General features: G+C 47.9%; 1 protein-coding gene across 17 annotated transcripts in view; it reads left to right on the forward strand.

Annotated features, from left to right (window-relative positions):
* Window positions 1-21,705, forward strand: part of TNC (tenascin C) — a 94,118-nt gene extending 72,413 nt beyond the window's left edge. For all 17 annotated transcript variants that reach the window (XM_032635026.1, XM_032635028.1, XM_032635029.1 and 14 more), the window contains 11 exons: window positions 2,221-2,343; window positions 3,483-3,626; window positions 5,451-5,570; window positions 7,378-7,521; window positions 8,286-8,416; window positions 11,690-11,822; window positions 13,404-13,555; window positions 14,325-14,421; window positions 15,289-15,450; window positions 18,245-18,408; window positions 20,981-21,705. In XM_032635026.1, coding sequence (XP_032490917.1) covers window positions 2,221-2,343; window positions 3,483-3,626; window positions 5,451-5,570; window positions 7,378-7,521; window positions 8,286-8,416; window positions 11,690-11,822; window positions 13,404-13,555; window positions 14,325-14,421; window positions 15,289-15,450; window positions 18,245-18,408; window positions 20,981-21,091 — 1,481 coding nt within the window. In that variant the 3' untranslated portion in view covers window positions 21,092-21,705. The remainder of the gene's footprint in view (window positions 1-2,220; window positions 2,344-3,482; window positions 3,627-5,450; window positions 5,571-7,377; window positions 7,522-8,285; window positions 8,417-11,689; window positions 11,823-13,403; window positions 13,556-14,324; window positions 14,422-15,288; window positions 15,451-18,244; window positions 18,409-20,980) is intronic.
* Window positions 21,706-23,093: the final 1,388 nt, after the last annotated feature.

Here is a 23,093-nt window from a genome sequence, read left to right on the forward strand (position 1 = left end):
GTGTAACTCCAAAATCCTTGCTCTTAAATCACACTGGCTACAATAATCGTCCCCTGAGCTTATCACGATTCACATATTAAGTATTGGATAAAAATATGTTGAAGGGAGAATTTTTTAAATGATTATTAATGGTCACATTATTAAAGACATTTGCTCCAGATTTGGGGAGGCAACATTTTATGCAGAGAACAAACAGAAGTACTCTTCATCCTCCTTGAGAATTTCTAGCAATTCCAAATGTTTTCCTAATGGAATTTTTATTGAAAACCAAGGGTCTTCTTGGAAAGAGAGACAGAGGCATTGCCTTTCCTGGGTCTCCCTAACTTTTCAATAGATATGATTTAGTTGTTCTCTGAGGCTCAGCCTTCAGGTTCCTATTGACCATCTCTTCCGCTGTGGTGCTGGAGACCTGCAGGCCCTATTTATGGCAGAAGGACACACGCTAAAATAACAAATTGTCTTCCACACCTAGGAAGGTCTGTTGCCTAAAAATGCCATTGACCCTGGAATTCTACCACTACTGTACCATTCTTCAGATGACACATGGCTACCTATCTTCCTACTGCCGCTTTCATCAAGCACATCCCTCAGGAGTGCATGACAGATGAGGTTACTAATTCTTATGGTTTTTCAGCCAGGGCAGATAATATTGCCATTTTGCAGATGAGAAAATTGGGATCGAGAGAGGAAAGCTGTGGCCACAAGATACACTTTCTAAAATGTGCCAGGACCTGCCCCAATGAGGTTCACAGTCGGACTGAAGGTCAGAGTGGACTAGCCTGGCAGAAGGAGAGCCCCAGTGCCTGAGTTTACACACCCCACGGGTTTTTCTTTTCTCATTCTGCCTCATCTAGATCTTTCCTGGGGGCTACCGCAAAACTCAGGTGGCCCATGGAAAAAAGAATCGCATGGGAAAGAAAGAAAAAAGAGAGGGCCAGCATGTTTACTGAACTCTTACTGCGTGCCAGATTCTGTGCTAGGGTTTTACATCCATTATCTCTGCTAGGTCCTCAAAACATTCCTGAAGGTGGGCACCACTTTTCCCACTGGAAAGATGGAGACGGAGCAACTGAGGCTCTCGGAAGTGAAGGGGACTGCCCCAGGTTGCCCAGCCTCTCCGTGGTATTTGGACAGTCAAGATCTTCCAGGCTCCAGAGCCCCTGTGGCTTCCAAAGCTTTCTAAGGAGAGGGCAAAACCCCAGGCAGTCACAGAATCTGAGGGTGGCTAGCAGGTCACAGGAGAACGCCGTAGGAGGAGAGAAAAAGAAATAGAGAGGAAAAAAAAGCTCCCCAAAGTGGGCTGTGGGTTTCAGAACTTAATGATCAATGTGGGATGCAGAGGGGAAAAGATGAGGAAATGAGTTCCCTGGAGACCTGAAAATTGTTTCCTGAATTCTATGGTTAAGCGTGGTCAGCTGAAGAGGGCAAAAAGCTAAACCAAAAAATACACAGGGAAAAACCAAAGGAAACTGGGTTTGTGGGGGAGGCATTTACGTAGCAGGAACTGTCCCTCAGGCATGGCTTTCCCCCAGGTAGACCCAATATCCAAGGGGTGTTTGCTTTGGTGAAAGGTCTGAGGTTGCTCCTCTGGCTCTGGACCTCCATCCAGTTCTGGGAATGGGTTTGTCGAGGTCAGTTTCCATGTGAACATTATTTCCAAGATCCCAGGGCTGTGCTCGGCTCTGCTCCTGGGACTTAGAAAGGTCATATCACAAGAATGTTCATTGGAGAACTTAGCCTCAGTTTAGTCCTCTGTAAAATGGCTACAACCACACCTCAGTGGTTTCTAAATGAGGGTTAATCCTTATAAATTGCAAAGAACTATACAATTGTCAAGTCTTGGTATCATTTAATAAAAGGAACTACAAAGCAAAGATATGAAAAATTGCTAAACATCAAAACTTAAAGGAGGGTGTATTCCAAGCTGTGAAACCACCCATTCACACTCACTTCCTTAGACGTCAGCTATGGTGCTAACTAAACGTTCTTGAATGAAACCAAATGGCAGCTCTACAGCTCTGGGCCCTGTACCTGAATGAAAGAACAATTGTTTCCATCAAGTTGTAACCTAATCACAGATCACCACATTCTCCATCCTAAAGGCTTGGCTGGGACATAAACTAGGGACTGAGTTTTCATGGATGAGGAATTTGGGAAGGATCGCTGATGAGCAAGATACTCAACCGTTTCTGGGTTTCTCCTGTGCTCTTTCCTCAACAGCCATGGGCTCCCCGAAGGAAATCGTTTTCTCAGACATCACTGAAAACTCAGCCACTGTCAGCTGGAAGGCACCCACTACCCAGGTGGAGAGCTTCCGGGTTACCTCTGTACCCACTGCAGGAGGTAGGGCACTTGGGGAGGCGAGAGGGAGGACGATCTGGAGGGTTTGGGTGGAACAGTGAAGAGACCCTGATAATCCCATCCTCCCAAACATCATGGCCAAAGAAAACTGCTTCTTTATAGTTGAGGCCATCTGGATAGACTTCATTTGTAGAGTGCTATGAGACCCTTGGAAGAAACTATTTTGTGAAGGGTCATGTTATGAAGATCGTTGCCAGGCTCATAGTCTTAAAGTTCTATGAGTTGTAGATCCCCAATAATGTTTTCACACAATGACGGAAGACTCTAAATCCATTGGCCTTTTTCTCTTTGAACGCACTCATCTGCAAAGCTGGTCTTAACCTGGATATAGGTGAGGTGTTACCTCTTGGTCCCAAAATCTGTCTGTCTCAGCGTAGGATGGGAAGCTGTGACTTAGCAGAGTTGGGAGTTCTAGTTCAGAGCACACTGGCTATAAAAGAGACCAAGGGGGTGGGGGGAGCATAGTCAAATATGTCTAAAGACATTCTGGGAGGTAGTGTGCTCCCTGTTAGTGGAAGTGTATACAAAGATGCTAGTTGATAACCTCTTCAGAGAAATGCAGTAGCATCTCTGTGGGGAGTTTGGCCAGCTGATACACAAGCTCCTCACCAGCCCCCAAGTTCTAAGAAATATAAACTTTGGACTTTTTCATAAATGTAAGAGTACAAGCTTGACCATGACCGTTTTCTTCAATAATAGAATCTCTGCTAGTAAGGGATGAGCCTATATATTCTTTAGCTAATACAATGGATTAAATATATCAGATATACATTACATAGCAAGCTTCCCATATTCTTTGTGGGAAAAATAGGTAAATAAAATTTGTGCAACATGGCCAGCTCTCTACTGAATGAAAACTTGCCATTTTTAGCACATTGTGACCTCACGGTTTTTCCTCCCCTGGCTCAGTTTTTGGCATCTTCATGGATGGAAAAAACATTATACAAAAAGTAAAACCTCTTCTCTTATGCCAGAGGGTAGGAGCAACTGAGAAGTCAAGAAAATGGTGTTGGATAAAGATATGGTTTCACTGCCAAATCGGATACACCCATTCTTGAGACAACCGTGAATAAGTTTCAGTGAGGTTCACCTTTCCCCACCTTGCTTTTACTGTGTTCTAGGTACACCCTCAGTGGTAACTGTGGATGGGACCAAGACTCAGACCAGGCTGCTGAGACTCTTACCTGGAGTGGAGTACCTCGTCAGCGTCATCGCCCTGAAGGGCTTTGAAGAAAGCACGCCTGTCTCGGGAATGCTCACCACAGGTATTTTTCTCACCTTCAGCATTATTTCTCATGATTCAGAAGCTAGAAAAAAAGGGTTTTTTTAGGAAATTCTCAGGGAAAGTGGGCTGGATTTGGCACACCAGCGGTATCATTTCTGGTCCGTCTGTAGCCTCTTCTGAGCTGCATCCTCAACCTCCCTGGGCCACCGTTTCCCAGGGTATTGTGAGGAAAAATAGCACAAGCCAGGGAGTCATGCTGACCTGGTGGAAATCCCACGTCCTGCCGCTTCTAGGTACATGAGCTGTCAGTTAATTTCTCGAGGGTCTAGTTCCCTACTCTGTAAAATGGGTGCAGTTCTGCTTCCTTTGCAGGAAGCTGTAAGAATCACGTGGAACGGTATACGTAAAGCGTCTGCAAATATAAAACATGACTGTCCACATTAATCTACTTCCTTCCCTTCCCCGATAGTGCCAGGACCAGTGTGAGGATCCCTCCAAGCGGGCGCTTCACGCAGACACTCTAAAGTAACTACTCTGGATCCGGCAGCTACTGTATTTCAAGCCCTGTTACTAAACCCTTCACGTGTCAACCCCATAGCTATTATCCTTCCCATTTTACAGACTAAACAACTGAGACCTGGGGAAATTAAATGCCTTGGGCAAGTCCATATAACTAGTAAATGCTGAAAGCAAATTTGAACTTAGGTCAGTCTGACTACAAACTCTGTATTCTTCTAAAATAAAGGATGATTTTCCCGTTATAACCTGATTTGTACAACACCCTGTAAGGAGGGAAAAATAATGAATTGCATTGAAGGAGAATGAAGTGGAAAATTTCTCTTCGGGCAGCCATGTTCCTAAACAATTTATCCTTTGATATATGAGCAATTATCCAGCCTAATCCGTTAAGGGATCTAAAGAATGGGCCTCACAGGAAAGTTTAAAAATATCCTAATAGTCTTAAAAGGGTTGCTAACATGCAATTAAAGCCTCCTGTCTGAACCCAGAGTTCTGCACACTCTGCCACACAGACCCTCGTTTCCCCCCAGAAATCTTTCATTCACGGGTTCTCCATGGCAGCTGGTTGCAAAGTCTGGATCTGTTTCCTCCAGAGGCCCCGTCGTCCTCATCCGTTAAAGGAGATTCTGTATGTGAAAGATGAGACAGGAAGGACCTCAGAGTGGACGGGGTGGGCCCCAAATCACTCTACCACCTCCTGACTCTCAGGCCAGTCACTTCATCTCTCGGGGCCCAGACACCTCATCTGTAAAATGAGCTGATGATGGCTGCCGCACCCCCCAACCTCCCAGGGCTATCGTCCTGGAGAATTGAGTCATAAATGTGAACAAAAGCGGGAACTAGTCATATTTAGGTTGGTTGCTAAGAAAGGGATGTTGGGTTGTAGCAGTGGTGAGTTAAAAGGGCCAAGGCTCCAGGTCTATCCATCTTTCCTCAGTACAAGTCATTTGGAGATCGTATTGAAAACTCCAAATAGCTTTAATAGTCATGTTAATAACAACTGCAGTTATTGAGTGCTGCCCCTAACACAGTTCACACACATCCTCTAGTTCAGCAGTCCCCAACCTTTTTGGCACGAGGGATGGGTTTCGTGGAAGACAGTTTTTCCATGGATGGCGGTGGGGATGGTTCAGGCGGTGATGCGAGCGATGGGGAGCGATGGGCAGCGGCAGATGAAGCTTCGCTCACTCGCCCCCCACTCGTCTCCTGCTGGGCAGCTCGGTTCCTAACAGGCCGCGGACCCGTACTGGAGTCCAGGGGCAGTGTAGACAGCAGAGCAGCTGTGGTCTGATGTCCTACCCCATGACTGCCCATCCCTCCAACACATCACCATCTTTCCTTGCAGCTCTGGATGGCCCATCTGGCCTGGTGACAGCCAACATCACCGACTCAGAAGCCTTGGCCATGTGGCAGCCGGCCATCGCCCCTGTGGACAATTATGTCATCTCCTACACAGGGGAGAGAGGTAAGGTCGTGTCCAAGACCCTCCCCACCCTGAGGAGTGTCTGTCCTGCTGTAAACTCTTCCCGTTCTCCCTTCTTTGTGCCACACTTGGTGCGTGGTAGCCAAAATGCATGGGTAGACTGGAGAGTCCAGCAATGTCCCTGTGGCTCGACTTGCCCCCTCAGAACAGACTCATGGGCTGGGACTGGGGCTGGGTGGGTGGGTGTGGAGGCACCAGTTCAGGCGGTGGCAAGAGAGGTCCCATCCATATCCCCTGCTTGTTGTCAAGTGAACGAGCATCAGAACCATGGCTGTATCACGGGAGGCCAGCAGGCCATTTAAGGAAAAGCAGAGGGTGCGTCTCCAGCCTCTTCCTCCTCTCCTGCTAGTTTCTCTGCCGTCAGAGTGAGTCACCCTCTCCAGGCAGCAGCTCTCACCTCTTACAAAGAAGGAGTCCAGAATCTGAAATCTTAAACAGACTATTTCAGGTAGCTCTGGGGAGCCCAGGCTTCTTGGATGCCACAGACAAGGCCCATTAGAGCAGACCTGATTGAGAAATCAGAAATCATTTTTCCTTGTCTTTGCAACCATCTGTGCTAATTTACTCAGTTGGAGATTAAACACTTGTTTGGGGCACCAGCAAACCAAGGCTACCAGAAGGTAAAATTAAATACAAATAAGAGAGAAGAGAAGGAAAGATTCCTTTTCAATGAACAAATCCATACTTTTGTCATGAGCTAGACTAGAAAAAATATGTTGTTATTTTAATCTCAAAGTATATGTGAGTTTCATATTTCATGGTTCAGTATTGTTCTACTTTCAGTAACAATATGAGAGGGCACCATAAGCTGGGCTGGGGCCTCTGAAAATCTTAATTCAGCCCGGGCAACCACTTACGAGAGCTCCTTGCAAGGACAGAGCAAAGATGGGGTGGGGCTAGAGGGATGCTTGGGTTTATTCTTTCTACTTTTCTATTTTTAAATATTCCCTGTGAGCAAACTCTTCCAAGTCAGGGGAGATGATGTTGTCTCACCTAAAATAAATCAGAGTATATAGTTCGTGGGAATCATGGAAATTGTGGATGCAAGTGTAGAAATTTCTTAGAGTCCAGAAGTGTGTGTGAGGCTGGGGGTGTGGGCTCATGACTGATGACCAGAGTGACCAGCTCATTCCACTCTGCCCTGGACCTTCCCAGTTTTAGCCTTCAAAGTCCCATGCCCTGGGAAACTTCTTAGTCCTTGGCAAGTCAGGATAGCTGGTCACCTGTGATTAAGAAGTAAGCACATATACCCTGGGCACCATGGTTTGGGGTCCACTGTTGGTCCTCACCCAGTGGGACTGAGAGCCAGTAATCAGGCTCTGGTGTGTCTACGCCACCTGATTTTTGTGATCCCCCAGCCTAATGATTTGACATTTGGCAAATAAAAGGACATGAGAGTAAGTGAAAAAAAAGGGGAGGGCAAGCAACAGGACAAATTAAATTTGAGTAGCCCAAGTCTTAGAGATGTCACCGGCAGCTCTCCTGTAACTGGGTCCTGTGCCTCCGCTGTCCCAGTGGCACCATGTGCAAAAGTCTCCTGACCCCCAGGGCCCCTTCCTTCTGACTTGGTGCCTGGAAAACTCCAGTACCATACGATAAATCCTCTGTATATGAAGTGGTTGCTCAAGAGAGAGAGACAGGAGTGTGAGCCATCTCAGAAATCAAACCTGCTTTTCTGTAGGGTCACTGAAAGTTTCTATGTTAGAAGGTGTGTGTGCTCTTGGCCAAGTCCGCTGATGGCCCAGACAGCGGACTGGTAACTGCCATGGTGTGTATATTTCCTGTTTAGAGCCAGAAACTACCCGCAAGGTGTCCGGGAACACGGTGGAGTATGCGCTGACCAACCTCGAGCCTGCCACGGAATACACGCTGAGGATCTTTGCAGAGAAAGGGCCCCAAAAGAGCTCAACTATCACCACCAAGTTCATGACAGGTACAAAGACATCGAGAGCTGGACGATGCCCATCCACAGCCTCTATCTTTAACAGTATCCCTCTCCAACTCCTATTTCCCCAGTCAGTTCCCTGCAATGTGATGACGTCAGCATCGGCTAAAGTCACCGGTGCCACTCAGTCAAGACCTTAAGAAACACACTATTTCCTTTTGCACTGAAATGACCTTGCTCTCCCCATGGACTAGGAAATGATTTTTAGAGGAGGGCTTTATAAGTGGAAGACCAGTCCCCGCTGACCCTAAACCCCATATTTAATGATCCATGGTCTAGGCAGGGAAATATTTTGAAGAGAAAGATTTTAAAGGCAAGTTTTCCTAGATGTCCACTGGGGTTTTATACACTGAGATCTTTTTACAAACTGCAGCAAGCAGAGAAACAGAGGCCATGTCCTCTGAGCAGGGGCAAGCACCAATACCAGCATTCATCTGTCCTCTTCTTCAGAAACAAGGGGGCTTCTGATTACGTTCATGGCTGTGTCTTTCTTCCCAAATCCAACTAAAGCCAGTCAATATCCCGGTGGGCTCAGGAAAACGTGGCCCTTGGGATGAGATGAACCACAGAGAATGGACGCCTTTGGAGGTCACCTGGCTCAACCTCTTCATTTACAGATGGGGAAGGTTTTGCCCGAGGTCATATAAGTCAATGGGAGGGAAAGGACTTGAACCCAGGCCTCCTGATACCCAGCTGGGGACTTTGTCCTACACCTGCTGACTTCTCTGATATTAAATTCTTATCTTCTCCAGACCTCGATTCTCCAAGAGACTTCACTGCTACTGAGGTTCAGTCGGAAACTGCCATTCTCACCTGGAGACCTCCCCGGGCATCTGTCACTGGTTACCTGTTGGTGTATGAATCTGTGGACGGTACAACCAAGGTATCTTGAAGTATATAAAAAACTCCCCACTGCTGGTCGAAACATTTACGGGATCCTCAAAGGAGGGAAGAATTATCTGCCTGCTGTTTCTCCTCTCCCAGTGCAACTGGGGAGCTGGAAAAAAATTAGTAGGAACTGGACACCATGCCAGACCTTCTGAATCATAAGCTCCAGCCTCCTTGTCTCATTTTAACCAGACTCCAGTCTTGACAGCCAGCCAGGGTCAAGAACCACTGCTCACAAGACTTGAGGACGTTTTAGGAGCTGGACTCTTGGTCCTTAAATGTTTTATTGAGCAAAGGCCAAAAGCTTCTTCTGCATCTTTGCCATGTATCTCACAGATGGCATCACTCCATTATATAACGAAAAATATATCACCATGTTCTTATGACATCAACTGTTTACAGCAATTTTTATTTATATTCCCTACCCATGATTTTTTTCCTTCTACTTTTTAATTTGAAATAACTTTAGACCATCATACAAGCAAAAGAAATTTTCTAACCTTTACCTTCTAAAGTTGTTTTTAATTTTGGTCACCATCCTGTACACTTCCAAGATCTTTTACTTCTTTTCTGCACATTGATCTTTTGCTAACATATCGTTTGCATTTCCTGTTATCTTCTTCTCTTTATCTCTAAGAATATATGCTCTTGGCATTTTCTTCCACAGCCCACATAGTGTTTCCTCCAAGGTCTCTTTTCTGGTTTGCTGCTGTTTGGTTTGGTTTGGTTTGGTTTGGGTCTCCATCTTTCATGTTGGAGACTTCCACCTAATGCCTGTTGGTCTTTTTGTACTGGAGCCAAGAATGAAATAGCCGATTGGGAGGTCTAATTGCACAGACAGGTCTTGCCAACTATGGGGCTCGCTGTAGAGTGATTGGGCAAATACCCAGCAGTTTTCTTGGGGGACTCCCAAGCATCAGGACTGTAAACTATTTCTCTCGAGCTCATCAGTCTCCTTGGAGGATCCTCTACCTCCTTCGAAGCAGGCTGCCAGGAGCCTTGCTGGAGAAGGAGCCTGGGCTCCCACTGTGTACACACCTTCACTTCTCCTGTTTCCAGCGCAGCACCCGAGCCTCCCTTGCAGTTGGGCCTGATGGATTTGAATCCAGAGTCTCCCCTCTGGCTCAGCCTCTCCAGGGAGGAAACCTCAGCCTTTCATCCGGCTGGGAAGGACAGTCACCCAGACTGTTGGGGGATAGAGAGAGCTGGGGATCTGTTTATTATACAAAGTTTTAAACAAACCTTTGTTCAGCCATGCCCCACACTGGCCTTCAAAGCATCTCTGCTTTCGCATACATTTCATTCCTGAACTTGCCGGGCTCTGCAGCATTGTGGCTGCGCCCACTAGTTAGTTAGCTCCTGGCTTTCTCCATTCTGTCACTTCAGCTGTCACTCCACCACTCCACACTTTCCACTGATCAAGATTCTGGTGACATCAAGTACCTGTCTCCTCTGCCATTTCCCTCATCCTTGTGAATTTATACTTTATATCTCCTTTACTTTCATTTTAGTGGGTATCAGAAGCAAGTAGAGATAAACTGTCTTGTTCAATATGCCACGTTTAACCAGGAGTGGACACACATCTCTAGTTACCATCACGGTCCTTCTTGGAGTCGCTGTAACAGTGAACTAACTCACCGTGTGAACAGAGGCAAGTCCCTCGCCTTCTCTGGGTGTCAGTGTTCACATCTGTAAAATGAGTGCACTGAACTCCCCAGTCTCTAAGGGCCCTTCCTGGTTAGGCATCCTAGGATTCACTGTTTACCTGAAGTCATGAGTCTCATTTCAATCTACCCTGACTGCCTAGAAAATAACTTTGAACAGCAGCTTAGAAAGCTGATAGGTAATTTTATCCCCAAGTAATTCAAGGAACCCAGCTTTGTACCTGATTCTTCCCCAAGGATTAGACCTGGGGGCCACACAAAGGTCACTGGGTCACTGGTATCAAATAGGCACTCACCCGGGTTTACCTCCCTGCATGACCAGTCCCCAGCTTAATCTGTTTCACTCAAGAAAGTCAACCTGGTAGAGGAGGAAAGAGTCCTGGACAGCATGTTAGGAGACAGGATGCAAGACCACCCTCTGCCACCAACAAATTATGGAGTGAGTGCAAGTCTTTTAGCTTCTTTGAAACTACTCACACCTCCAACACCCACCCCCTCAAACCCTGCCACACTGGAAAGATCAGGATAACTTCACCTTCCCAGTTGTGAGGATGCCCAACAACCTTCCAGGGGCCTCCACACTGGCTCATCAGTGCCTAAACCCCGTGGGCTGTGCTTGAAGGTGGTACAAAGCACTGTTGCGTTTGGTTTACTAGGACTGCAGGTTGAATTCCAATCCCTGACACCGAGGTCATCTGCTAAAAAGGTGATTTTACAGGCACTGGAAGGTAAAAAGAGGATTTGAAAAGAAAGAGGATCTCCTGCAGAACTGAAACCGATCCCCCTCGTCTGGACAGCAGCACAGTGACCAGTCACAAACAGCAGGTGTAGTTAGCGTAGGTCTACAGCAGCTGTACACATCTGCCTCTCCTGGACATCTCTGTTCCAGAAAAGAGACATGCTGGGTCAGCTAGCGCTGTCATCATGCCGTGCCTCCTGAGCAGGTGTAATCATCTCCTGACCCGAGAGATCCCCTGAGTGACTATGCATCAGAATGCTCCAGGGAGCTTCTTAAATATACACCCGGTCAGGCTCCACTGCTGGCTCTTAGGATCCAGTCATTCTAGGATGAAGCCCAGGCATTGTTTTATTTTAAAGCTTCCCAGAGATCTATGAAAGAGAGCCATATTAGGGACCACTGACTTCACTGGTCTCAAAGTCTAAACCTTTGCCCTTTGTGTGATTCATCTTCCTACCAGATTAAGCTGAGATCACGGCATTCCCTTTTTCAAAAAACTTTCAGGAACTTCCATTCCTTATCATGATAAACTTCAAATTCCGTAGCTGGGCACGTGAGGCCCTTTGTAATCTGGTCTTTGCCCACCTCTTCCACGGCTTCCCTAACTGAAGTGTGGCTGAGGTAGGTCGCTGCCTCCTCATATTACTTGAATTTGCTCTGCCCCTTCCGGCCCCAGGAGCTTGGCTCATGCCGCGCTCTCCCCACGTCTGAAGCCCTGAAGTGAGCGTGGAGGCTGGCACAGAGTGGGACTCAGTGGATTCTTGTTGAATGAAGAGATTAATGGATGGGTGAATAAGTGAATGCGTCATCTGTACTCTGAGGATTTATGTGGCCAAAAGCTATTATATTTTTCTTCTGCCCTTAGGAGGTTGTTGTGGATCCAGACACCACTTCTTATAGCCTGGCAGAGCTGAGCCCATCCACCCACTACATGGCCAAGATCCAGGCACTGAATGGGCCCCTGAGAAGCAAGATCATCAAGACCACCTTCACCACAAGTAAGGGGCTCCCGAGGAGACTGAACCAACCCTCCACTTCTCCTCTAACTGCTCCTTTAAATGTTTCCATCAAATTTCTGAAAAGAATCAATTCCCCGCTATTACCGGAAAAGCTAGAGCAATGCGGATGCAGGAGGTTACAGGCCTTGTGGTGAAAGGGAAGGAGGGCCAGCAGTGAGAACAGCTGGATGAATTCCCCATCTCCACCACTTGCTCTGCGTGACTGCGGAAAGTTACTGCCATTCTACGCGCCTCAGTTTCTTCATCTGTATAATGGGGTTAATAACTATCCCTTCTTCATAAGGACCTTGTGAGAACCTTTGTATTGTATTTGAACTCCCAGCCCAGTGGGTAGCCATTGTCAAGGCTCATTATAAGCTCAATGTTCTCCTTCAGGCATTTACAAAGCCTGTTCATATTCAAAATCACCAACAGTCCTCCCGCGAAGCTGGTACGTTAGGCCAGGACAATCACGCCCAGTTTTCTGGTGGGAAAACAGAGGCTCCCAGAGGCTAAATGACCTGCTCAGGGTTACACCATGAGCTGGAGTCAGATCTGGGTTCAGGTGTCCCAGGACCAGGGAACCGCCTCCACACCTGGCCACGAGGTCTCCTCTGCAGGTGGCAAAAGGGCAAGCTGCTCCGTCGGTGAAGAGGAAGCATGCTTCTCTGAGGAAGGGAGGAGGGGGTCTTCGCAGAGCCCTGAACCTGGGTAAATGGAGTGTATCCCGGCGCTGTCTCCCGCCCTTCGCACTTCACTCTAGTCACTCTACACACACCTGCTGAGGGAGGGGAAGGGGCAAAAGCACCTCTTTGCCAGATCTCACGGCACGTGTCAGGAGCACAGAAAATACGAGTGTGCCCTAAAGATGCTCCCAGACTAGGGCTGTGAAACAGACAAGAAAACAGCTAATGACACAACCTCAGGTGAAGGTAAAGTACAGCGAGGAGGTCGGATCATAACAAAGAGCTGCTACTACCGTCAGTTCTCAAGCCCACCTGCTGAGCACAGCCCCAAGATCATTCATTGCTATCGAGTTTTTAATTTTTGCACCACATTATTACACGTGGAAGTTCCCCAGGCATGCTTGTGTTAGCCCTCTAAGGTCCCCAGGCTCAGAAGGCAAGGCAGTGGCGAGTTCAGGGCTTAGAACCCTTGTCTTTGGCTTCAGGATCCTCTGAAGAGCCTGAGATGCATCCAGCCTGGCAGAGTGTCCTCACCCACGGTGAGCCACCTGCCGGGTGCTAGAGACCCAGCCATCCTGGCCAGCACCTGGGTGTTCATTGGGTGCTACCTGACACATGGCCCTCGCAGCGGTCCAGCTCTCCTCCCACTGATATCACTGGTGGCTTCCATCAGTATAAGAGACTGAACTGGGTCCCTTTTATCCGTAACCTCTAAGCCTCACCGCACCCCCTGCAAAATAGCTTTAATCCCCATCTTGCGCGTGAGAGAACAGAGCCTCAGAGAGGTGGAGTTGCTTGCCCAGAGGCGTCTAGTCAGTAAGCACTTGAGCTGCGACCTGAAAGCCCCTGCCCCAGTCCTGCTCTGAGAGAGCCACTCTTTCTTCTCATCCCGCAGCTGGAGTCCTGTACCCATTCCCCAGGGACTGCTCCCAAGCCATGCTGAATGGAGACACGACCTCTGGCGTCTACACCGTTTATCTGAACAACGACAAGACCCAAAGGCAGGAAGTCTTCTGTGACATGACCTCTGACGGGGGTGGATGGATCGTGAGTATCAGAGACAGACTCCAGAGCTCTCCGGCAGGGGGATGGGGGCAGAGGAGAGGCCGAGGTCCTCCCCGTGCCCTCCCACGCTAACGTGCGTGAGGCTCTCCAAGACAGTGCCTGTCACGTGGAGATGCTCAGGAATTCTCTCTTAAAGTAATGGGAAAGCAGCTGAGCCTAAAAACCAGTTCCCCTGTTTCCCCGTAATTTATCTCATTTGATCCTCAAAAAACTCTGTGATCTATAAATGACAGTGGTCATTGAGCCCCTTACGTTTATTACTTAACATCGGCCATCTACCAGGCACTGTGTGAAGAGTTTTACATGAATTATTTCCATCCCGTTACCATATGAGCTGGGTAGTATTCTTTTTAATTATTAAACTTTCTTTCTTAGAGCAGTTTTAGATGGGCAGCAAAGTGGAGCAGAAGGTTCGCTTACGTCCCGTGTACCTCCTGCCCCCAGAGGCACGGCCTCCTCCACTGTCAGCACCCCACACCAGAGGGGCTCGTGTGTTACACGTGACGAACCTACACTGGCACCTCACAGTCACCCAAAGCTGGGTGGTAGTCTTACTAATCTGTATTCTTCGGGTGAGAACACTGAGACTCAGTGAGGGGAGGCGACGTGCCCTGAGTCACATGGCAAATTAGTGAGGACAGAGGTGGGGACGGGTGCTTGTCCTACAGTGGATGTTTCTTCCTCTCAGAAAGAGGTCTTCTCTTTCCTTCAATAGCTTAAGCGCACCCAGATTCATTGGTTATGTTTATAGGTGTTCCTGAGACGCAAAAATGGACGTGAGGATTTCTATCGAAACTGGAAGGCCTACACTGCTGGATTTGGGGACCTAAAAGAAGAATTCTGGCTTGGTAATACAGCCTGCGTGTTTGTGTCCCAAATGCCCATTTCTGTCCTCCTTGTCATCTGTCCTAACCCACAGCGAACTGTGGGAGAGGAAATGGGTTAGGAGGAAACAATAGCTCTGGTGGGCGACACAGGGTGTCAAATTCTCTATGGAAAGACTTTAAATTCTCTGGGTCATTAAAAATAAAAATCCAGTCAAAGGAGAGCCACCAGCCAGGCCTAGCCTAGCCTCAAGTCAATCACTGGGCCATTTAGAGAATTATCCTCACTGATGTCCTTCACTGCTTCCATCCTATGCTAAGTCCCTCAGGGCCACAACCTCTAAGTCTCATAGCACCCCACAAGGTACAAAATTCCTATCTTGCATGCCCCTGGGAAAACAGCCTCAGAGAGGTTGGCCGCTGCTGGCCATAGGAATCTAGCCAATAAAGAGCTGAGCTGCAATGTGAACTCTCCCAAGCCAACACGACAATGCCATCATCCATCCATCCATGCAGCCCACACTGCAACAAGCGACCGGCACAGGGCACTGTCCTACATTCCAGCACCCAGGCCGGGGAATGTCCGTCCCTGTCATCCATCGCCTTTCACTTGTAAGGAGCTTTAGAGTTTAAAAGGTGCGCACTCCACCTTATCTCCTTTATCTTCATAATACATCAGGAGGGCAAAGATGTCAACACAATTTTAGCTGAGGCCCAGAAACCGTATATATCTCACCTGGTGTTGCAGCAGCAAAGAGCAAACCAAGCTGCAAGCCCAGGCGCGACGCAAACCTCTTCCGAGCACACACGGCCGCTGCTCTTACGGGGTGCGTAGGAATGAGGGCCTCGGTCACTGCGCTTCTTAGGCAACCCCTTGCCTGTCGTCCACAGGGCTGGACACCCTGAACAAAATCACAGCCCAAGGGCAGTACGAGCTCCGGGTGGACCTGCGGGACCACGGGCAGTCAGCCTATGCCGTCTACGACAAGTTCAGCGTGGGAGACGCCCGGACTCGCTACCGGCTGAAGGTGGAGGGGTACAGCGGGACAGCAGGTATGGACAGACATCCTCAGAGCCCAGGGAACTGCAAAAGCTTCTCGGGTGTTCAGCCAGTTCCTCCACTCCTCATTCCTTCCTTCATGGGTCCATCCGGTTATCGACAAATTTTTGAATCCCTACTAGGTGCCAACCAGCAGAACTACAGTTGAACAAGGTTGGGTAGATATTTTGGTCACCAAAACATAGAGTAGGTTGGGAATTAGGACAATCAGGATGGACTTGTAGCTACCGTCACTCAAAATATGTCTTTTTCTTATCCATGTTTAGACGTCCGTTTTAGACTGAGAAAAAAGCAGTCTCTTGGGAGCCTTAATACTCAACTACTGCTGTGCTTCTCAATTCATGACACACACATGACCCACTGGGGGGTCTGTTAGTGGGCTGACACAGTATGTCCGGGGTGAAATCAAGATGCTGCATTTCTGCTAAGTTCCCACGTGATGCCACTGCTGGTGGCTTTGCTGGTCTGTGGCCTGTACTTTGAGTAGCAGACAGTCCACTCCATCACCCAGCTGGATGAATCTCTTCTAAGACATTCCTGCCACGTGGCCATCCAGCCTCGGCCTGCACACCCCCATGACCAGGAGCTCACCACCTCTCCAGCAGTCCTTCACTCCTTGACTGGTACATAACCTAGTTTGGGTTTTGAAGGTTTCTTTGACTTGAAATGGCCTTTGTGTGGTGTTCTGGCACCACATTATAGGAGAAACAAATAAGGAAACGATATGCATCCAGGCCCACCAGGTAGCAGCTTTTGCAGATACTTCATATACATTACCCTCTTTTAGTTCTCACCAAAAAAAAAAAAAAATTTATATATATATATCTCCAGGTGATATTGCTATTATACACATGAGGAAACTGAGGCTCAGAGAACAGCTGTAACAGCCTGTGGACGGTGGGCCCACGGTACAAGCCTGGCTGCTGATGAGTATTCTTGGTAACAAGGGGGATCAGGTGTAAGACCGTGACCACGCCATGTCACCCCTTGCCCACTTTGGGGTGGTTTTCAGTTACGTTTATTGAAACAGAAGAGACAGATGCTATAGCACATTCCCAACCTCTCAGCCCTGAAAGAATGCATCCATAATGGGAAAAGCCTCCACACAAGATTTGCCAAAAGCCAGGCTCAACCTAATGAAAGACTGAGCTCTTTAGAGATCAGTCTGGTGGAAATGAAGAGAGAGCCCCAGGGGTGAAAACTGTTTTCATTCTTGCATCCCTCAAAGAATTCTGACATTTTATTACCTGGCAATAAATACCTCTTTTGTTGAGATGGCTTCAGGAAAGGAGGATATTGTTACAGGGCAAGCACAGGCACCGAGGGGCGGGAAGGTGGCCTCCACCCATCTCCTTCTGTATTTCCAACAGAAAATGAGCCATGTTATGCCCCTTCACTGAGCTAACCCTTGCAGCTACATCCTCCTGTGCGTATTGATGGCAAGCAGCCCCTCCACAGGAAAGCATCTTATTTCATCAATATCTAGCTGCCATCCTCATGCTCTTGGTAGCTTCATCAGTTACCAAGGCACCCAAGTCCCTCTGACAACTTGCTCCAAAATATCAGGATAGAATGCCTTGATGTCTTGAAATCTTTCTGCACTGCATTGACCAGGGCTGGGAGTGAGGGGACACAGAAAGAAATGGCACTTAAATGCTCCTAAAATTCAATATATCCAATTACAAACTAGATTCCCATATAGCACTATATATACATGGACTTTTTGTCTAAGAATCAGGGAAAACTGGTCCCATAAACACTTTGAAAAATAACTGTACGATATACAAGCTATTCGGTGACATCTAAAACCCGAAAGGTTTGATTATAAGTATGGCTCTGTAGGCTGAGACTCAAGATAGACTGTCTCAGGATAGCTCTGGAAAACCAGCATGGCAGAGTGGAAAACTAAACTCATGCTAGAGCTTGATAAATATTAGATGGGTGAGTGAATAAGTGAGTGAATGTGAGTTAATGAATAAATAGACAATAAATAAATAAATGCATGAAAAGAATTGTTTTAAAGTATGGCTGTGAATACTTGTGTTTGAGGGGAAAGCACACCATTACTGAATACAAATTTCCCACCTTACTCTCTGAGTTCCTTTACGTACAGTGAATGCAAACACAATCATAAAAATAGCAACAATCGGGCTTCCCTGGTGGCGCAGCGGTTGAGAGTCCGCCTGCCGATGCAGGGGACACGGGTTCGTGCCCCGGTCCGGGAGGATCTCACATGCCGCGGAGCGGCTGGGCCCGTGAGCCATGGCCGCTGAGCCTGCGCGTCCAGAGCCTGTGCTCCGCAACGGGAGAGGCCACAACAGTGGGAGGCCCGTGTACCGCAAAGAAAAAAAAAAAATAGCAACAATCATGACCGTTTGCACACCATACTACCTGTTTAGTGTACACCTTCGTATCCATTGCTCCAACAGCCCTCTGAGGTGGATCAAATCAATGTGCTAGTTCCATTCTACAGATAGGAAAACTGAGGTTCAGCAAGAGGCTTGACCTGTGCAGGGTCACAGCTAAGAGTGAAAGAGATGGGATTGGAGCTAGATCCTCCAAAGCCACCTGTACCTTCTACCTTCTACCACTTTATGCTGCTTCTATCAGAAACGAGGCTCGGGGATGACACTCATGTCCTATCCAGGCCCATGCTGGATCCTAATTCGGGGTCCAGTGTTTGAGGCCGGCCCACGCCAGCGCCCTTCAGTTGTCACCCTGGCGCTGCCCTTCACAGCCCACAGGGAGCTCCAGCTGGGCTCTCAGTCTGTGCTTTCTCTCTCCCAGGTGACTCCATGGCCTACCACAACGGCAGATCCTTCTCCACCTTTGACAAGGACACAGACTCGGCCATCACCAACTGTGCCCTGTCCTACAAGGGGGCTTTCTGGTACAAGAACTGCCACCGCGTCAACCTGATGGGGAGATACGGGGACAATAACCACAGTCAGGTGAGCAGACAGCGAGGCCCCGGGCAGGGCTGAGGCCAGCAGGCCAGGAGGGAGAAATCCCCATGAGACCGCAGGCCAGGAGAGATCACAGAGATAGCATGTCTTAACCCACGAAGATCCCGAGGAGAACCACTGGTCAGGGAGACACCAAGCGTAGCCAGCTTTCCTCAAATTAAGTCTTTGTCTGAACCCCAGAAGGAAACAGATGAAAGTAGAGGCCGTCTAGGTGAACCAGGGGTGATGCAGGCCCAGGGCGCTACTTCCCCACCCTGGCGTAGAGGCACCTCCAGCACCCCCAAGAACATCTCAGAGCAAAGACCACAGATTTTAAGTCCCTTCCTTTTCTGATTCCTAAGATCGAGTTCCAGAAAAAGGTGACTTCCCTGAGGTCACAGAGCAAAGCTGGAGGCAGAGTCAAACCTTCCAGCTCTCCGAATTTCCCTATACCACACAGGATGCTGTGACACAATTTCTGCAATCACAGAAATGGATTTTTTAGATTCCCTGTGGAGATAAGTGAGCAAAACCAAATTCAACCACTATCGCACACTGAGTCCTGCCTGCACGAGCAGGTGCCTGAAAAGTGGGCAGAGTCTAGTGGGCCCACAGCTACGTAACCACGGTGGTCCTTCTCAGCGGCCATCCCTGCCCCAGGGAGGAAGGACGGGTATTCACCCAGACTGATCACCCTGGGCTGGGCCTCAGCAACTCCTACCCAGTCTGCAACCTGGGATCCCTTTGTAAAGAGGCAAAGGTACAAATCACACCAAAGAGCCCCAGGAATTCTGATGGGTGGTCCGGGGCGGGATGAAGCATCTCGTCATCTTGCTTATTTACACTTTTGTTGTTGGTTTTTTTTTTGTTTTTTTGTTTTTACCTGCTGCTCTCTGCTATTAATGATTTTGATACATGTGTTTATGTTGATTTGACTACCAGCAAATGATTGTCGCAACCTTAAGTGCAGACCTTACCTTGACATAATTTCTGACACTTTTCAAAGCATTCTCGCCTTGTCTCCCATGTGCATCACTTTTACTCTGTAAGGGGACCAGGACATGGCTTTTCATGCCTATTTTACAGAGGAGGGAAGACTTGAAGGACACCTCTGGACACTAGTCCTGTGTTTTCTCCATCTTACCATGTGGCCTCAATAACACATCCACTCTGAGAGCTACTGTATTCCCTTTATCTCCTTGTCCCCTAACACCAGTGTAACACAAAGTCCTTTGGGAGGGGGAGAAAAAGCTACATGGCAAAAGGAAACTTCTTTTTCCATCCAATTTTGGAAGAAGGAGATGACGTTACAGACCACAGAACAATTATGGGAGTTCAGTCCCAGCTCTGGCTCTGTGTGGCCTCTGTGAAGTCACTTTCCCCCTCTGCCTTCAGTCTCCACCATAGTACGAGGAGGGCTTGCTTCCAGCTCTGAAGCTCTATCAGAGGGGAGAACGAGGGCAGAGGAAGGCAGCACAAGGACCAAGCTGAGTAATTACAAACACATTTGCCTATAAAATGAGTCAGCTCTTCTCAAATCCCATCCCCCTGTCAGATATAGAGACTGTCCAATACCAGTCAATGTCAAAAAATTACAATCAAACAAAACATCGATATTTTCCCTCATTTCACCAGCCATTATCTCCTCTGTGGACATGTTCCCTCCCAGCCCTATGAAGCTTAAAGAGAAGAGGTGTCAGTGCGCAGGGTGGAGGCCTTATAGGAGGACTCTCTGAAGCTGACCCCCACGCCCAGTAGGACAAGGGGTCTGTGGGATTCCATGGGCAGAGTCTACCATCTGTAGACTTTGCTAAAGAGTCAGACCTGGAACTAGGAGGCCCGGAAGCGAATACAGTCTTTCCTTGAGGAAAATCTTTGGCCAAAATTCCGAGAATATCTCTCCCTTCTTGAGATTGGGGAAGAGTATTTACGGAGCACCATGTGTGTATGGTGTTTCCAGCACTGTGGCAGCTCCTTTCCTGACCCATTTAATCTTCACAGCATCCTTCCAAGGTTAGCATTATTGGGCCTTAAGAAAAAAATAATGAAACTGAGGCCCAGAATGTTTTGATGACTTGTTCATTTATATCTCTCAAGTAAGAGCACGAAGATTTAACCTTATATGTCAGGTTGCAAAACCTGTGTCCACGTGTATGCTCTTTGTGCCGTTCCATAGGAACCTCTATTAAAACACTCCACAGGAACCCTGTGAAGTATAGACACCCCTGCACATAGCTACTCAATTCTGTACGCTCCAATCATGACCCGAATTCCTACAGCACCCAACCCTAAGGACGGTAAGTTCATCAGCCACCGCTTTATTTCAAGGTGGCAGATCAAAGCTCAATGCCAACTCAGGTGACTTCTGGCTAAAGTAAAAACACTGAGTCTGAGCCAGCCGGCCCCTCTGAAAGTTTTCACTACCCAGATCAATACACAGATCGGCAAGAGACAGCTGGGAACTACCAAACGGTCTAGTTGAAACGGAACTCGTCTTGTTCCGTCAACGAGACAGCGATGGTCGGTGAACACCCTGCCTGATGGAAAAACCAATCTGAAGGTCTTCTCTCTTTCACAGGGTGTTAACTGGTTCCACTGGAAGGGCCACGAGTATTCAATCCAGTTTGCTGAGATGAAGCTGAGACCCAGCAACTTCCGAAACCTCGAAGGCAGGCGCAAACGGGCGTAAATTCTGGGGACAACTTGGGGAGAGAAGAGTAGGGCCCAGAGAACGAAAATAATGTTACCAAAGCATCGATGTGAGCAGTCTGACCATTAAGCCACACCTGGGCATCTGGCAGGAGCTAAAGTTGACCATGGATCACCCAGGCCGGCGGCGGCAGCGCTGGCCTCACCCACTCTGCTATGACTTCCCTTCACACCAAAGACCACAGTGTCCAACAGGTTTCCATTTTGTTGTTTGATTCAGCAAAAGTCTTCCAGTGACAGCATCACAATGATTTTCCTTCTCTTGGGTGGCTCCGGGAATGAGAGCGGGGTAGGCTGTACAGTGGTAGTTTGTTTTAGAACCAGCTATATTTTACACAAAGCTGTATAATTAATTATCATTATTTTTGTTAGCAGTGATTCAATGTGTGTCTTGAAGCCGTCCCTTTTTTTACATTTCAGAAAAGCAATACTGTTTCGATTTTAAGGATATGATTAATGTTATTAATATAATAATGATGATGATGATGTAAACTAAGGATTTTTAAACAGATCTTCCTTTCCAAAACACATCTGGACAGTACCTGATTGTATGATTTTTTTTGTTTAATAAAAGCACAAGTACTTTTAAATTTGGCCATTGGTTTTCCTTTCATTGTCGAGCCTGGATTCCACCAAAGCCACCAAATTCCACCAATATAGTTGAGCAAAGGAGGGATGTTGGAAGGAAGAGGAAAGGAGGGATGATGGCCAAGCAGGAGGGGAAGAAGGAAAGGGAGACTACAGGCTGGGAGAGAGGAAAACAGTTTTGAACAAAGCTGAATAGGTTTGGGAAAAGTTTATAACTTAAGATACAGCTTCCTGCTCAACGCTTCCAAGACTAACAGTTTATCGTTTTAAAAGGCACTTTTAGGGCTTCCCTGGTGGCGCAGTGGTTGAGAGTCCGCCTGCCGATGCAGGAGACACGGGTTCGTGCCCCAGTCCAGGAAGATCCCACATGCCGCGGAGCGGCTGGGCCCGTGAGCCATGGCCGCTGAGCCTGCGCGTCCGAAGCCTGTGCTCCGCAACGGGAGAGGCCACAACAGTGGGAGGCCCGCGTAGCTCAAAAAAACAAAACAAAACCAAAAAGGCACTTTTATACCCATTTTCTAATGCAGTCTCCTAAAAGTTCTATGACATAGATGAGGTGACAATTGTTATCGTGCAAGGGTTAAGGTCCCCAGAGGCAGACTGCCTGTGTTCATACCTTGGCTCCACCATTCCTTAGCTCCCTAACCTTTCTGTGCCTCAGTTTTCCCATCAGAAAAATGGGGATACACGGAATTCTTATTTTCAGAGCATTTCTTTGGAAAATAAATGATATCATCCCCATGAGGCCCTTCGCACGGTGCCTGGCAGATATCAAGTGCCCATCAGCATGGCTGTCGCTACTACCACTTGATATATGGTGGACTGGGGGGCGTCATAGGATGGAATGACTTGCCCATGGCTATTTCCCCAGTTATAACAGAGCTAGGATTTAAACTCAGGCCTTCCAGCCCCAGTGTTCTTTTTCTCCCCCAAGCCTCTGGTGGAAATCTCTCCTTCCCTGAGCGTACGTGTGCCGCGGTGCAGAATGAGGGGTGTGGGAAGCTACCTGACTCCTTCATCAGGCTCCCACAACCCCGAAATCTTAGAGAGAAAGTCTGTTAGGAATGTCTGCTTGTCCCCTGCTCAGCGTCTCCCCAAAGGAAGAGAGCCTGTGTTGCCCAGTCTGGTCCGACTACATCTAGTGATGGAGGGAACTCACTGCCCGGAAAAGCAGACCCGTTTGTGCTCAGAGAATGTGAGTCAGGACCGTACATTATATATTTGTCTTTTAAAACAAGGATGGTGGTGGGCGTTGCAATCCTCGGTTCATTCTCTTGGGGATTTTCAACAAATCGACTTATTTAATGAAAATGTTTGGGCTGATAGACCTCACTCAAATGGAATGTGATGGCTCCGAAACAAGGACCAGAGGAATTTATGGCTCCAGCCAGATC

This window comes from Phocoena sinus, chromosome 6, assembly GCF_008692025.1.
Source record: "Phocoena sinus isolate mPhoSin1 chromosome 6, mPhoSin1.pri, whole genome shotgun sequence".
Lineage (NCBI taxonomy): Eukaryota > Metazoa > Chordata > Mammalia > Artiodactyla > Phocoenidae > Phocoena > Phocoena sinus.